Source organism: Stegodyphus dumicola, chromosome 3 (genome assembly GCF_044657685.1).
Source record: "Stegodyphus dumicola isolate Sdum_Otavi_A_Nest chromosome 3, ASM4465768v1".
Lineage (NCBI taxonomy): Eukaryota > Metazoa > Arthropoda > Arachnida > Araneae > Eresidae > Stegodyphus > Stegodyphus dumicola.
Window position 1 is genome coordinate 270,894,733 of NC_140770.1, and position 13,946 is coordinate 270,908,678.

Genomic DNA, 13,946 nt, shown 5'->3' on the forward strand with positions numbered 1-13,946 from the left:
TGTGAAAAACAAAAGTATATTTATTCGTTTACCCTGTTAAGGATAGCGTCACTACGTACAGTACTACGTGACGGACGCTGAGTTATTTTCCGTATATCATGAAAACTTATTTGAGTTCTGCGCAAGGACGACGTAACAGAATGTTGAAGGAATTTTCAACTAAATGCAAAAAAGGTTACACGTAATGATATTGAAGTATACAGCCACCTTTGTGAGCCCTGCCAGAAAAAAACAAAAATTGTATTAAACAGGGAACAGGGCATTGATGTGAAACTTATGATTTTTTCCCAATTTAATTTCCGTTGTCAGGTAGATCTTGGTGATTTCCAGTTTCAGGTTCAGGTTCAGGTGGAAGTGTAGTGGGACACCCAATGTTTACTATAAGTAATGTAGGTATAGTCCCACTACACTTCGGTTTATTTTTAAAGTTAGTATTTAAAATAGTACAATATTATTTAAAATAGTATATTGACATTTTGATTGATATCATATCTATTAGATATAATTATAGAAGTTATAATAGGTATAATAATAGTAGGCCAACAGTCGTAATTTATAACAGTTCATAATAGTTCCTTGATATAAAGTTTATTATATGAATACGTACCTTCTTTCTCTTCTTTTCCCTTTTTTACTATATCATTATTATTGCAAGGATTTGTTTTGAAGATAATTAGATAATAAGAATTTTAGATGAATTGCAGCTTCAAATTGAATTTTGACATTAATTACGTTAAGTGCTCACATAAATCTTTGCCTATTGAAGATAGATATTTGATTGTATTTTCTATTTTATTTTTTAAATGTTTGATGTTAATTGAAAAACGAAGGAATGCACTGATATTTGAATTAGGCAATTTAATATGAGTTGACTTTGTTAATGGACATTGAGTAATATAATGACTGGATCACCTTTATTCCCACATACACATCGCTATGAGTTTGGGATGTTTATGCTGAAGAAGTATGTGGGAAATGGACCATGTCCAGTTAAAAAGCGGTTTATATAACCATTGACCATTGTACAGTATTATTTACATAAGGTGCTATTTGATGTAATTGTCTTCCTTTATTTATTGTTGTCCATTCTTCTTCCCACATTTGAAGTCTGATTTTATGTAGATATTTCTTAAGATATGATTTCGGCCAGGAGAGTTTTCTTAAAGGGATATTATTGTTAGTATTAGCTGATTTGGCTTCTTCGTAACTAAGAAGTCCGACGTGAGCCTTTATCCAATAAATTTTTCGTGATATTTAAGGATATTTGGATAATTTTGTTAAAAATATCTTGAATTATTTCAGATGCGTGTTTGGGATTTTGTAGAGCTAGTATTGCTGATTGACTATCTGAGAAAATATTGATTTTTTGTGAATTGTTATCGATTGAGTATTCTATTGCCATTTGAATTGCGATTTCCAGTTTCAGCCAGATAGAAATTACAAACTTATTATGTTGTATCAAGATCATCTCACCATTTTTTTACATATTTCGAATAACAGTTTTTCAATGGCCCGCTTTCAGTAATTTTTTAAAAAAATATTTATATTTTTGAGGAATGAACGTCTTTTAAATAATAACCTTATCATAACCTTTTTTAATACTTTAATTCCATAGAGCATTTGTCATTCTATAGAATGCCTAGGTATTATATAAAATGCCTAGGGGCAGTATGTAATAATTCTCATATTTCATACTTTGCCTAGAAACGTCCGGCATTTTATACAATACAATGCCTAGGCATTCTACATAATGCCAGTCTTTCATACTGTGCCGGTAACGTATGCATCTGATGAACGAGCTGAAACATTCTAGACAACGTAGAAAATTCATAAAAGAAACAAATTAACAGAAGCGGAACTTAAACAAAACTAATTTTTAGGCAACCTGTCTTTGCTGCGTTTCGGAGAAGGAACGATTTTCGCTACAATACAGCTACAAATAACCTTAACTATATTTACTAGTTCTGCTGTATTTGACAGTAGCCGAGACCAATTTTAAATTCTGACTTTAGTCTCTTCAAAGTAGATCTTTCTAAGTGGAAACCCATCACGACGTTAGTTGAAGAGAAATGGAAATCAATACCCTGGAAATTTTACGAAAAGCCCTTCTATCACTGAAACCACGATGCAGACCAGAAGAAATACTATCAGATCGAATATTTAAAAAGAAAAACCTTTATATTTTAAACGTTAATTAAACAGCTTTTAAAACGATGCAAAAATTTATAAATGCTATGTACTATTAAATCGGGTAATATTTTTAAAAGTGATTTTACGACATACGTAACCTAAATATCACCTTGCTTAATTATACATGAAAACTGATAGCTTATAACAGCTAGCAAATATTAAGAAATCGTCAATGTTTCTGTCATTTGAACTTTACATTCGATAAGATAGCATGGAAAAACGCTAACATAATTGCAAACTGCTAGATGGTATAAAGAAATCAGGCCGAACTCCTGAAGTGCAGAAACACTTATCACTAGAAGCATGGCATTTACACAAGCGTTATGTGCTGCATGAGAGTTACAAGTGACTGTTACCCAAGCGATATGTGCAGAATGGGTATTACGCTATATGATGAATTTAAAATTTCGATCAAAATCGCTTGCTAAAGAGTAATCTAAATTCCTTTTTATGTATATGTGCGTTATGTGCAGATAGGACAAGTGAATGTTAAGCATTATGTGCAGGCTATACAACTGACTGTGAATCAAGGGTTATGTGCAGGATGGGTATTACGCTATATGATTAATGTAAAATTGAGTACAAAATCCCCTGCTATAGAGTAATCTAAATTTCTTTTCATGTAATAAAGAACATTTACAATAGAGAGAAGCAACGACCTGCTAGTTTATTTTAAAGAAAAGAAATCCTCGTGCACCACGAAGTATCACACGAGACTTGCAGATCGTAAGTAAAAAAGGCAAAATTGTAAGTAATAACATCAATTTTCAATAATACAATAAAATCATACACAAAGAAAAAACAAACAAAAAAAAAGTAAATACAAAAGTATAAAAATGTGTAAAGAAATCATTTACAATATTTAAAATAAAAATCAACAAAATGGTCGAAAGCTCTGTAAACCAAAGCTGAAGATACAAAATCATAACATTTTGGTGGCCAATTAATTTTAATCTGCATTTCAATAGATTTCTTGCTTTATCGAGCAATGGGCGGTCAAAACGCAGGTGGGAAACACTTTGCTGGACGGTAAGATTGCAATAACACAAATTGGAAGACGTCAGCTTAAACCGTTCAAGATAAATATTAAACTTACCATGTCCAGACAAAAATTGTGTAATTTTAAAATTGAGCGGCAAGTCCTCACTTTTCAGTCTTTCAAAAATAGTTGGGAAGAATGTTTTTGTAACAGATCCCTCATCAGAAGAAATATAATCACAGTTCCACTGCGCAATCATTTTAGCTTTGAATGTTTTTTTTGAAATAAGATTTTGGAATATTTACATCATCATTAATATCATTTTAGTTGCATTCTTAGCAAGCCAATCAACTCTCATAATTACCCGAATGACCACGGACAAATGTAGAAAACACTGAATATCCTTCTGCTCCAGATCTCCGAGAGACTGCTGTATATTAACAATAATATCATTACATAAAGAGGTATTTTAAGGGACTCCAGGGAAGAGAGAGAATCCGTACAGATTAAATAGCTGAAACCACGTCCATCCTGGCTAATTATCCACTTAATTTCAAAATTAATACACAGAAGCTCAGAAATATATACAGTACATTCATTGCTAATGCGAAATTGGTAGCACTCAATTTCAATATCATCTTCAAAAATAACATAAGCAAAAAAAACTTTATCATCAATCCTGCTACCATCCGTATACAATACAAGTGAGAATGAATTTACATCAGTGTCCATACTATCCAGAATCTGTACTGGTTGTTTTAAGCAGGATGTGGAAAAACGATCAAAATGAGAACTGGAGCAGTTTGCAAGACTATTCTTGTAATCTATAAAAGTCAGAATAAACAAATCTAGCGGTGGCCAAGAGAGAAAACAGCATTGTAAAACTAATAAGTTGATAACCCCATGTAACTCGCAGTAAAATTCGTCCTTGAACTCGAAGCAGGTGTTTAGAATTAATTTTCTTTTTAGAGACAATCTCCAAGCTCTACATCCATATGAAATAAAGGGTACAAAGATTTGTTTATAAATAATTGTGATAGCATTCGATTTAACACCAAAACTATTACATGCAATTCGATTCAACCCACGCTGAAGTCTCTCACATTTCTTAGAAATGTAGGAAATATGCTTTTCCCAGTTTAATTTTCTGTCCAACAAAACACCTAAATATTTAATTTCATTCACTCTCCCATGGGGATTGTCATTTAAAAACAATTGATATCCTTCATGAGTAGTATTTTTTCTATCAATAAACATGGTCCTGGATTTTGCATGGTTAAAGTTTAACTTAAAATCTATTGACCAGTGATAAATGAAATCTCAAACATCTTGGGCGAGATGAAAAGCTTTTTGCATTTCTTTTCCTTGAATACAAATCAATAAATTATCTGCAAAGGCAATGACTTCACAACTGAAGAGATCAGAAAGTTTCTGTAAGAGATCATTCATAATAATAATCTAAAGCTTGGAACAGAGTCTTGTGGACATCCTCTCTGAAGTCGACAAACACTTGAGGTGCCACCCAGAAAATGCTCGACCGTCCTGTTTTTCAGCAAATCAAAAACAACATTAAACATAATAAGAGGTATTTTCATTTTTTTAGTAAATTAAGAATAGCAGACCACCATGCATTATGGAAAGAAACACACTCGTTAAATTTTTCCCCTCCTTCTACTATTTCTGTCTGGCATGAGTTACGGTCACAAATGGGGTAGAAGGTTCCGCAATCGTTTAAAGTGCATATTTTAAAGTAACAACAGACTACAGCATATGAGATGCAAGAATTTGTATCGCATATGTCATCTCGTTATATTATTCAATAGTTGGAAATTTCGTACGGTGAATTTTGCCGTAATACTAATTGCAAATGAGAAATCATTAATTAGCGCATGTTTCATTATGAAAGTTATCAGATTTCAACGAGCAAAGACATTGCACCCGTTTCATGGAAATTTAGAATAGGATGAAAGTTAGTAGAGAAGCATACGCTTACGAATATATTACTAATTGCTAGTTAAAACCAATCAGGCTGAAAAATAATGATTTGCGAACCATACACTCAAGAGTGATGCATATGGCGAATCAGTTGAAATTTTAATTTGGATTAATTTTATGAAAACGAGTATTACCATTTATTCCATAATGATTAATTTTCAAAATATTTCCATTTATTCCGTAAAGATACATTTTCTTCAAAATATTTCCATTTATTCCATAATGATTCATTTTCTTCAAAATATTTCCATTTATTCCATAATAATTCATTTTCTTCAAAATATTTCCATTTATTCCATAATGATTCATTTTCTTCAAAATATTTCCATTTATACCATAATGATTAATTTTCTACAGCAGTAATTTACAATATTTAGATTTTGACGATATTTTTTCATTTATCTTTTCATATGTATATTTACTAATAATATTAATACATGCGCAATCACTTCCAAAAGTTAAGCACGGAGAAGAAAATGCTAATTTCCGGAAGCCAATCAGAATTGAAGTGGATGCAATTCGCTGCAGAGGTAGATGAAAGTATGCAAATATGTTAGGTAACAGAAGCCAGCTTTATGAAGGGTTAGAGAAGTTGATTGTAAGTGCTGATAGAAGGTGTTTAAAACTTTTGCACATTTTTTTAAGACATACGTGTTTCAATGACTTCCAGAAGACGAATGGAAGATCCTGAGCGCTGGCGTGGTGAGGAGCGCATTGAAGCAGGGCAATCGATCACAGATGTTGTTCTTTTCTTCAGCGTTCATCATTCTGTAATTTCACGTTTATGGAAACAATTCCAATTCCGGCACAGACAGTTGTCCGAAGGCCCGTAGCCGGTCGCCAAAGGGTTACAACCCCCTCGGAAGATCGATATATTGCTATTGTAGCCAAGGGGAATCGCAGAGCGACCTCCACATGTGTGACATCTATGGTTCTAGCGTCCATTGGTAAGGCGATATCTGCAGCTACTATACGCCGAAGATTACATATGAGTGGACTGTACGCCTGGGTAACTCGAGTTTGTGTTCCTCTATTCGTCCAATCAAGAGGGGCACAATTACAGTGGTGCTGGGAACATGCCAATTTGAATGTGTCTGTCTGGGGTAATGTTATGTTTACTGATGAGTCAAGATTTGCTCTGGAGCCAGATGACAAGCGTATAAAGATATGGCGTGAACAACGAACACGCAATCAGTCCCAAAACATTACCGAACATCACGCATTCCGAGGAGGAAGCATTATGGTGTGGACAGGGATTTCATTAGGATACAGCACCAACATACACATCTTTAGACGGGGTTCTTTGACGGCTGTCCGATATCGATATGAAGTCCTAGAACCCATTGTGAGATTGTACGCTGCAGCAGTTATCCCTACTTTTGTTTTAATGAACGATAACGCACGCCCCCATAGAGCTGACATCATCGATGACTACCTGGAGTGTGAAGGGATTGCGCGTATGGCGTCGCCAGCATGTTCGCCCGGCCTGAATCCCATTGAAAATCTTTGGGATGCTCTCGGCCGTACTGTATCTTCACGTTTCCACCTCCAGCCACTCTTACTGAGCTGGAAACTGCTCTGCAAAAAGAATGGCTATTGCTTAATTCTGCGGTGGTTGACCACCTAATTGAAAGCATGGTCACAAGGTGTATACAGATGAGGAGGGGATCACATACCCTATTAATGTCCTTTTTTTCCCCTTTATGCTGTTTATTTTCACTTTATACATAATTCTGTTTAAGTCTCCAGTATGTCATTATTTGATAACTTACAAACATTTAATATTGTTTTCATTTCTGTATATAATTATTGATTTAGTTTTACATTTTACATCTTCGTGCTTAACTTTTGGAAGTGAGTGTGTATACAGGGTTATTCAAAAAGAAAGAGCAGATTTCAAACATTTATTTCTTCCAAACTACAAAAGATAGAAACATGATTCTAACGTTAATGGGTAGAGAAAAGTTTACAATTGTATGCATTCAATATGAGCACCGTGTGTTTCACGACAAATGTCAAAACGATGGCTCATTTCTTGCCACACACGAATCCGCTGGCCTTTGGTTATCGAATTCACTGCTTCAATAATTCGATGTCGTAGGTCTTCAAGTGTGTCAGGCATAGGAGGTATAATAAAACGCTCTTTTACGTAACCCCAGAGATACAAATCACAAGGAGTGATATCTGGAGACCAATCTGCTCTTTCTTTTTGAATAAAACTGTATATATATATATATATATTACTATAAATGTATTCAAAATTAAAAGCGAATAGCGTAAGATAAGAAGGAAGACCTGTACGGTAAGTGCATTAAATGTTTCACTAATTTAACACAAGTTACTATTGTTTATCGTCTAGCTTCTGAACATAAATTACTTACTGAGTCAGTTTCGTCCAACCATGATTTTTCTTGCATTTTTCGAATTAAAACAGATTTTTGTACTTTCGATCAATAAATTAAGAGTAAACTTTATCATTCGACATCCGTTTATTTAAAAATTGCAATCTTATGTTACTTTAAAATATATTTTTGCAGATGGAAACCGTACTACCATGCAATCACCTCAAGTGCCAGTATTGACCTGGTGATGAACATAGTTGGTGAATTCCTTTTTCTTTTCCTTTGTTCTTTACTGTTATGGTTTTATTAATAACTGACTGGTATACTTTAGTTTTGGTACCAAGAGGATAAATTAATTTAGGGATTCCGCAAAACACATAAACACTTATCTCCAATAAAATTAATAGTATAATTAAGTGATATAGACATCACATCACTTCTTTATACTGCCTATTAAATTAAAAGCATTTTTGCTGCACTTCTATTAATTTTATTTCCTCGACTGTCGTTAGAGATATGTTTCTTATTCAACCAATTCAGTTCTCACTTCGCGACAAAATAAAAATCGATAAACCTCAAGGCATTTTTATTAAAAATTGTAAAATACAGAAAACCTTATAAGGTATTTTCTCCACCCCTTTCCGCATGCCTTCATGGTGTAATTGGAAGCATACTCGACACGTATTCCAGAAGTCCAGTATTTGTGTCCCAGAGAGCGCGTTGCACACTTTTCACGTCTCCTGGTTCAAAATAACCTAATGACTCTACAAGTGACTCCCGAACTAAAAGGTGATGGATGATAATTCGTCATCACCAGGATTTAGTGATTTGGTCCCCTAATTCCTTATTGTCCTTTTAAAACGGGGAGTATATAGAACATATTCTCTCTTCTTTGCGCATGCATTCGTGGTGTAATTAGAAGCACACTCCACGCGTATTCGAGAATTCCAGGGTTCAAGTCCTGGCAAGGACATAGATCATTTTCACGTCTCCTCTTTCAAAATAACCTAATGACTCTACAGCCTAAGACACTAAATACAGTTGAAAAACCAATTTTTTACAATTAAGATTAGAGTTTGTGTGCAAAAACAAAGCAATTCGGTCAATGAACAAGAAAACAAATTTTTCGGTGCACGAAAGTTAACTATTGGTTTCAGTTAGCAAATAGAACTTGATATTGGTGCATGAACTCACTTAATTTTATATTCTTCTAATAGTTTTTAATGTAAAAAAAAAAAAATGGCAGCATCGTTCGGCCTAGCGCTACTTAAAACTTTTAGCTAGTGTTACTTAAAACTTTATTGTTGATAGTTATGCAACTATTGCGTGCAGATTAACATTATTATATTAAAATCCTCATTATTAAAAATCATCATATTATCAAAAACCTCATCCAGAGCATAACAACAACACAATACAATCATTTCTATAGCAAAAAATCCACCATTCACAAAACGCAGAAATAAAAACGCAGAAATCACCCAGCTCGATAAGAGGGGGGGGGGGAATTATACAGATAGAGACTGAAACAGGAATAAACTTCGAACCAATTCCACAAATTAATGAACTTAAAAATCAGTGCAATCCCGAAATTTCCAATAAAAAATGTTAAAAAAATCAATTGTGTTTTTAAAAGGAGAAATCTCAAAAACAACAGAAATGCATAAAAAGAAGATAAGGAGTACAACAGAAATCTGATTCAAACTTCGTCAAGAGGAGGCAGATGCATGGAAATGATAATTGGATATTTTTGCAGCAAAACGCTTCTGTAATATACTTGTATATATACATATACAGTTAACTTACTGTGTATATATACAATAAGTTTGTTTTGTACCAGGTACAAAATTTTCAACGTTCTACGGCTCATCGTTTTTGAGTTATGCAAGAAACATACATATGTACAGACGTCATGGAAACACCCTTCTGAATCCATTTGAAATGCATTCTACAAGCCGTTTTGGAAAATGCGTTTTTCTTCTGACACCAGTTCGTACGGGATTCGTGTGGGTTTGGAGTGAATAACAACGACACTTCATGACGCAGTATCGAAACACTTTATTTAGCCAGTATTAATCAGGACAGATCCAAAGTCACTTTTTGCAGTCGTCGAAGATCTCCTATAAACAAGCTGAACCTCAGCGACGCAGCCTTCACACTATCAGGCAATAACGATGAAGACAGCTTCACTGCAAAGCACCAGAGTACAGCTCCCGACTCTGCTTGATCGTTCTCGGAACTCCACGCACTCTCGAGACTCTCCACGCTACAACTCGTGATGCACTCGACGACACACAGAGCACAGCTCCCGACTCTTCGGTTCAGTCGTTCCCGTAGCTCAACACGCTCTCTCGACGATGCACTAACCGCGATACACTAACAGACTCCTTCGGTGCACTCGACGACCCACTCGGCACCCGGTGCCCGACTGTCAGCTCGATCGACTCCGCACGGACTGACTCGCTAGACGAGACACCAACTTGATACTATCTCGCACTCCAGACGAAGCACTCTGCCTCGCCCTCTCGACGAGGCACACACACACTAACTACGGACCAGCAGGGTTTATATAGCTTTCGGCTTGTGTTCGAAAACATTCTGGGCTAAACTGGTAAGAATTCGTTCCAGAAGGTTCTCAAATCGTCCATGGTATATCGCCGATTTTGTCTCCAGATATCGCCAAATGGGCGATTTCTCGCCAAATGTGGCAACCCTGTTATTTTATGGCAATTCTAAACCTGCTTTGCGGGAAAGCTATCCCACCGCGCCTGTACATTTCGTAACGATACATATGTACATACGAGCGTATGTACAGACGTCATGGAAACACCTTTCTGAATCCATTTTAAATGCATTCTACAAGCCGTTTTGGAAAAACAGTCCTTTATTGCGTTAGTATGTACAGATGTCATACAAAAACATCGTCTAAATAAGTTGAAGAGCGGTCAAAATGGATATTATCTTTGAAATGTGGTACACGAAAGTATTGTGATTACAGTACTTCAATTTCTTCGTACAATAAAGCAAAAAGACGGAGAAAGGGAAAAAAGTTTTATTATCATGAAGAAAGAATACATTTTCTAAATTTCAAATGGAGATAGAACATTCTTTTTTCAAACTAAAAAAAATTAGATATTTAGAATTACATTGACTTTACCTGAAAACAAATCCTTATAAGTAGAAAATCATTTAATTTTTCTCAGTTATGAAAAATATGTATTCAGCAAAATTTACACAATCTTACATGTATTTCATATTTTCTACCCTTGGTGAGTATTGTGCTCATCGCAGTTAGACCGATTTGTATGCCGTAAAATTTGAGTTTCATTTTCGAGCAAACGGGGGAAGATTTTTAATTCAAGTGTCTTTGAACCTCGTAGCATTTTAGTCTCTCGACACGAGAGTCTCCTCAAGGAGTTGAGGAGGGGGTTACAGTGGCATCAGACCCTCGAATTATATCTTCGCAGGAGACTTCGACCTAAACTGAGATGGAACTTATAGTGACAGCCCACGTGTAGTTAGCTTAATTTAAATACTCTAATTAAAGTAGTATATGAAAATAACATTAATTTAATACACTTTGAGTAAGAGAGTTTCTAAACTTCCGTTTTTAAGTTATTTTTTAAGTTCTATAAAGATTATATTATGCTTCTCAAAACTGAGAAAGGAAGAATCCTCTCTTACATCTCATTTTTCAATTTTTTTAAACAACTGTACTTTGTTGTTGTTGCAACTAATGTAGCTTATTTGACATCAGAACAAGCCCAAGAAATTCATCGTGCCAAGGAGGCAAGATTGCGCCTGCCGTTGGTAAGATTTTTACGCCATACAGGTGACAGAACGTCTGGTTCCTAGGGTCTTCCACCTCTCTTACCCTACCACCAGACTTTCAACAGATCTTTAAGACAAAGCACTTTCGGCTATACATTTAAAAAGATCCATGCCTTCTCCGGGATTCGAACTCTGGTCATTGAGTACGGCAGTGAGAGTCACTAACTACTATTCCGGTTGGATGGCACTGTACTATATTGTGCATCGTAAATTTTCATAAATTGAATACCTCTTTTATTGAGAGATGAAGTCTTATTTTCTCAAATATTGAAGTTATTAAGGGAATAATTGATGTATGCTGTGATCAAACGTTCGAGGGTAAGTCATGTCAAGTGCGTGAAATTTGAATATGGCCATCATGGGTATTTAGCAAACCCTAGAGTGAACGTTATTTCCCTATTTGCTTTCGCTGCATTGCTTGATGATATAATTGTTCTGTTTAACAGTACAGAGAAGATTTAACTAAGGGTCTCCCAAACATGAATTTGCTTGATGCTGCTCAACAATTCAGTTTGGAACTTAATGCATCTCATTCCCTTTTATTTTTCTTAACGTCAGTGTCATGCAGTGTACCAAATTTCAGAATTATAGTGTATCATAAATATTTTTTAAGTTACTTCCTCTTGCAACTAAAATACTGTCATCCTGCGAAACAAAAGTTGCCTTCTTTTTACTTTTTCATTTCCTGTTTAATCCCATCTTACTGTTTGAAGTCAGTTTTTGATTGGGGAATTCCACGATTTAAGAACGATTTTAATGAATAAATATTTTTCATTTAGCAGTTAAAATATTTTCATCTTATTACTCTTATCACGGTCCTTTTCAGAGTCCATTCTTTACCAGAATCAGGTGTAAAATGTGCATTTCTACGTAAGTTCAACTTTCGTATTGCTTCTTGTCCTACCGACGAAATTCCACAGTTCCAACCTTAACACGTCTGCTGTTGAAGCTGAAAGGGTACATCCGTTTATTCTTGCCCAAGATCCTATCTGTGTTTCTATGTTTTTTATTTTCTGATGTTTTATTATTTAAATATAGGTATGACAGTTTACTTTTAGCAGCAAATAAATTTACACAAGTATATTCGTAATTGACAAATGATATAATATTTTTGCTTTCTGTATGCATTTGCACGACAATACTCGTACTAGGTGATTTAGGTAAGGCGATCAATAGTGAGTTATCTCCTAGCTGGCAAGTTAACATAATTTGCTAACTATCAGTATTATCGTGCATCTCGTACATGGCACCGAACGTGTTAAAACGCTTATCATATCCTATACAAGATATGCCTTCTTCGGGCTATAGTGGTCTCTGTCGATATAGTTTAACCCATAGAAAACCAAAGACTTCGCTAACCCATGTGCTTAAAGTACCAAAACGCCTAACTTGCCTTTCGAGGTTCATAGCAATTTCTTCCCCTCCCCGTCCACTAACGCACCAAGAGGTGTGAAGATCTCAAACGTCACGCGCAATCTAAAGATAAGAAACCACGAATAAACACTTTTAGCACAAGCTGTCTGCAATAAATCGATATAATGCATTTGGGGAAACTAATTTCTTTCTTTGAACATGAGGGAAGAAAACAACATCGCAAACTCGGCTGTTTCGGTCGGCTGTGGTCATTTAAATGAAAGGCTGTCTCGGCTGTGTTGGCCTTCAAAGGGTTAATATGCAATGATCAAAGAAAGAAATATTTAAAATGCTGAAAAAAAATAAATCTTTTATTCCATACAATTTCTTATCAAGAAGTCATGTTTTTCTTTTATCTGCAGTCTAAATTATTAAAAGAAATCATTTAGCGAACTAGATTTCCTGAAGACATTTTCCATGCATCAGAATCTTTCAGTTTGGACTTCTAATACTAAGTCTAATTCGCCTTTACCTATTTCTTTTGAACGATTTTCCTCTTAATACATTTTTTACCCTTTCAGCTATGGATAAAACTATGTTCTTCTTTTACTATCGTTTAGCTAGACTATTTTAGTATTTCTTTCCCTTATTTTCACTTACGAACATGGATCCTTGTCCATTATTTTCACTAGTAGTAGATGTTTCATGTAAACCTTCGAAACTGTAATACTGCAAGTCAATTCTCTTCAAGCAACTATCTTGTTAATACTTAATTTCCACATCTTTGTTGGAACAGTGGGCGTAAAACCGTATTTTGAGCAAAGTATTTCTCTGATTCTAACCCTCAATCATTCATCAGCACTATTTTAGAGCTTTACGTTTCCCGTATGCTTGCTAATCTTGCTCGGGGATGCTTGCTTCATCCCGTATCCCCGTATCCGAATCAGGAATGCTTTCTTGCATTCCCGTATCCCCGTACATAAACACTAACTTGTTTATATATTGTAGCGATTGAGTCCACTATTCATCCATCTAAGAACAGAAAAAAAAATAAACAGTGAATATCGTTTCCTGAGCCGAATTCAGTTGCAAATTGTAAACCTAAATTAGTAGACTAAATTAAATTGTGTAACATTTATATCCCATATTTGAGGAAAGTGATAAGATTCTTGGACAATTAGAGCAATCCAAAACCATGCCAGAGCCAACTTATGGCAGATGCCAAAGCGACAATCACGAAATGTTCCTGGAAAAGC

General features: G+C 35.0%; 2 protein-coding genes across 3 annotated transcripts in view; one reads left to right on the forward strand and one right to left on the reverse strand.

The window, feature by feature from the left end:
- LOC146998342 (uncharacterized) overlaps positions 1–13,946 on the reverse strand; it is a 255,903-nt gene that overhangs the window by 109,714 nt on the left and 132,243 nt on the right. The gene's annotated exons all lie outside the window — the stretch shown is intronic.
- Positions 1–13,946, forward strand: part of LOC118191220 (endothelin-converting enzyme 1-like) — a 121,257-nt gene that overhangs the window by 81,571 nt on the left and 25,740 nt on the right. For both annotated transcript variants that reach the window (XM_085814140.1, XM_085814139.1), the window contains exon 14: positions 7,702–7,766. In XM_085814140.1, coding sequence (XP_085670266.1) covers positions 7,702–7,766 — 65 coding nt within the window. The remainder of the gene's footprint in view (positions 1–7,701; positions 7,767–13,946) is intronic.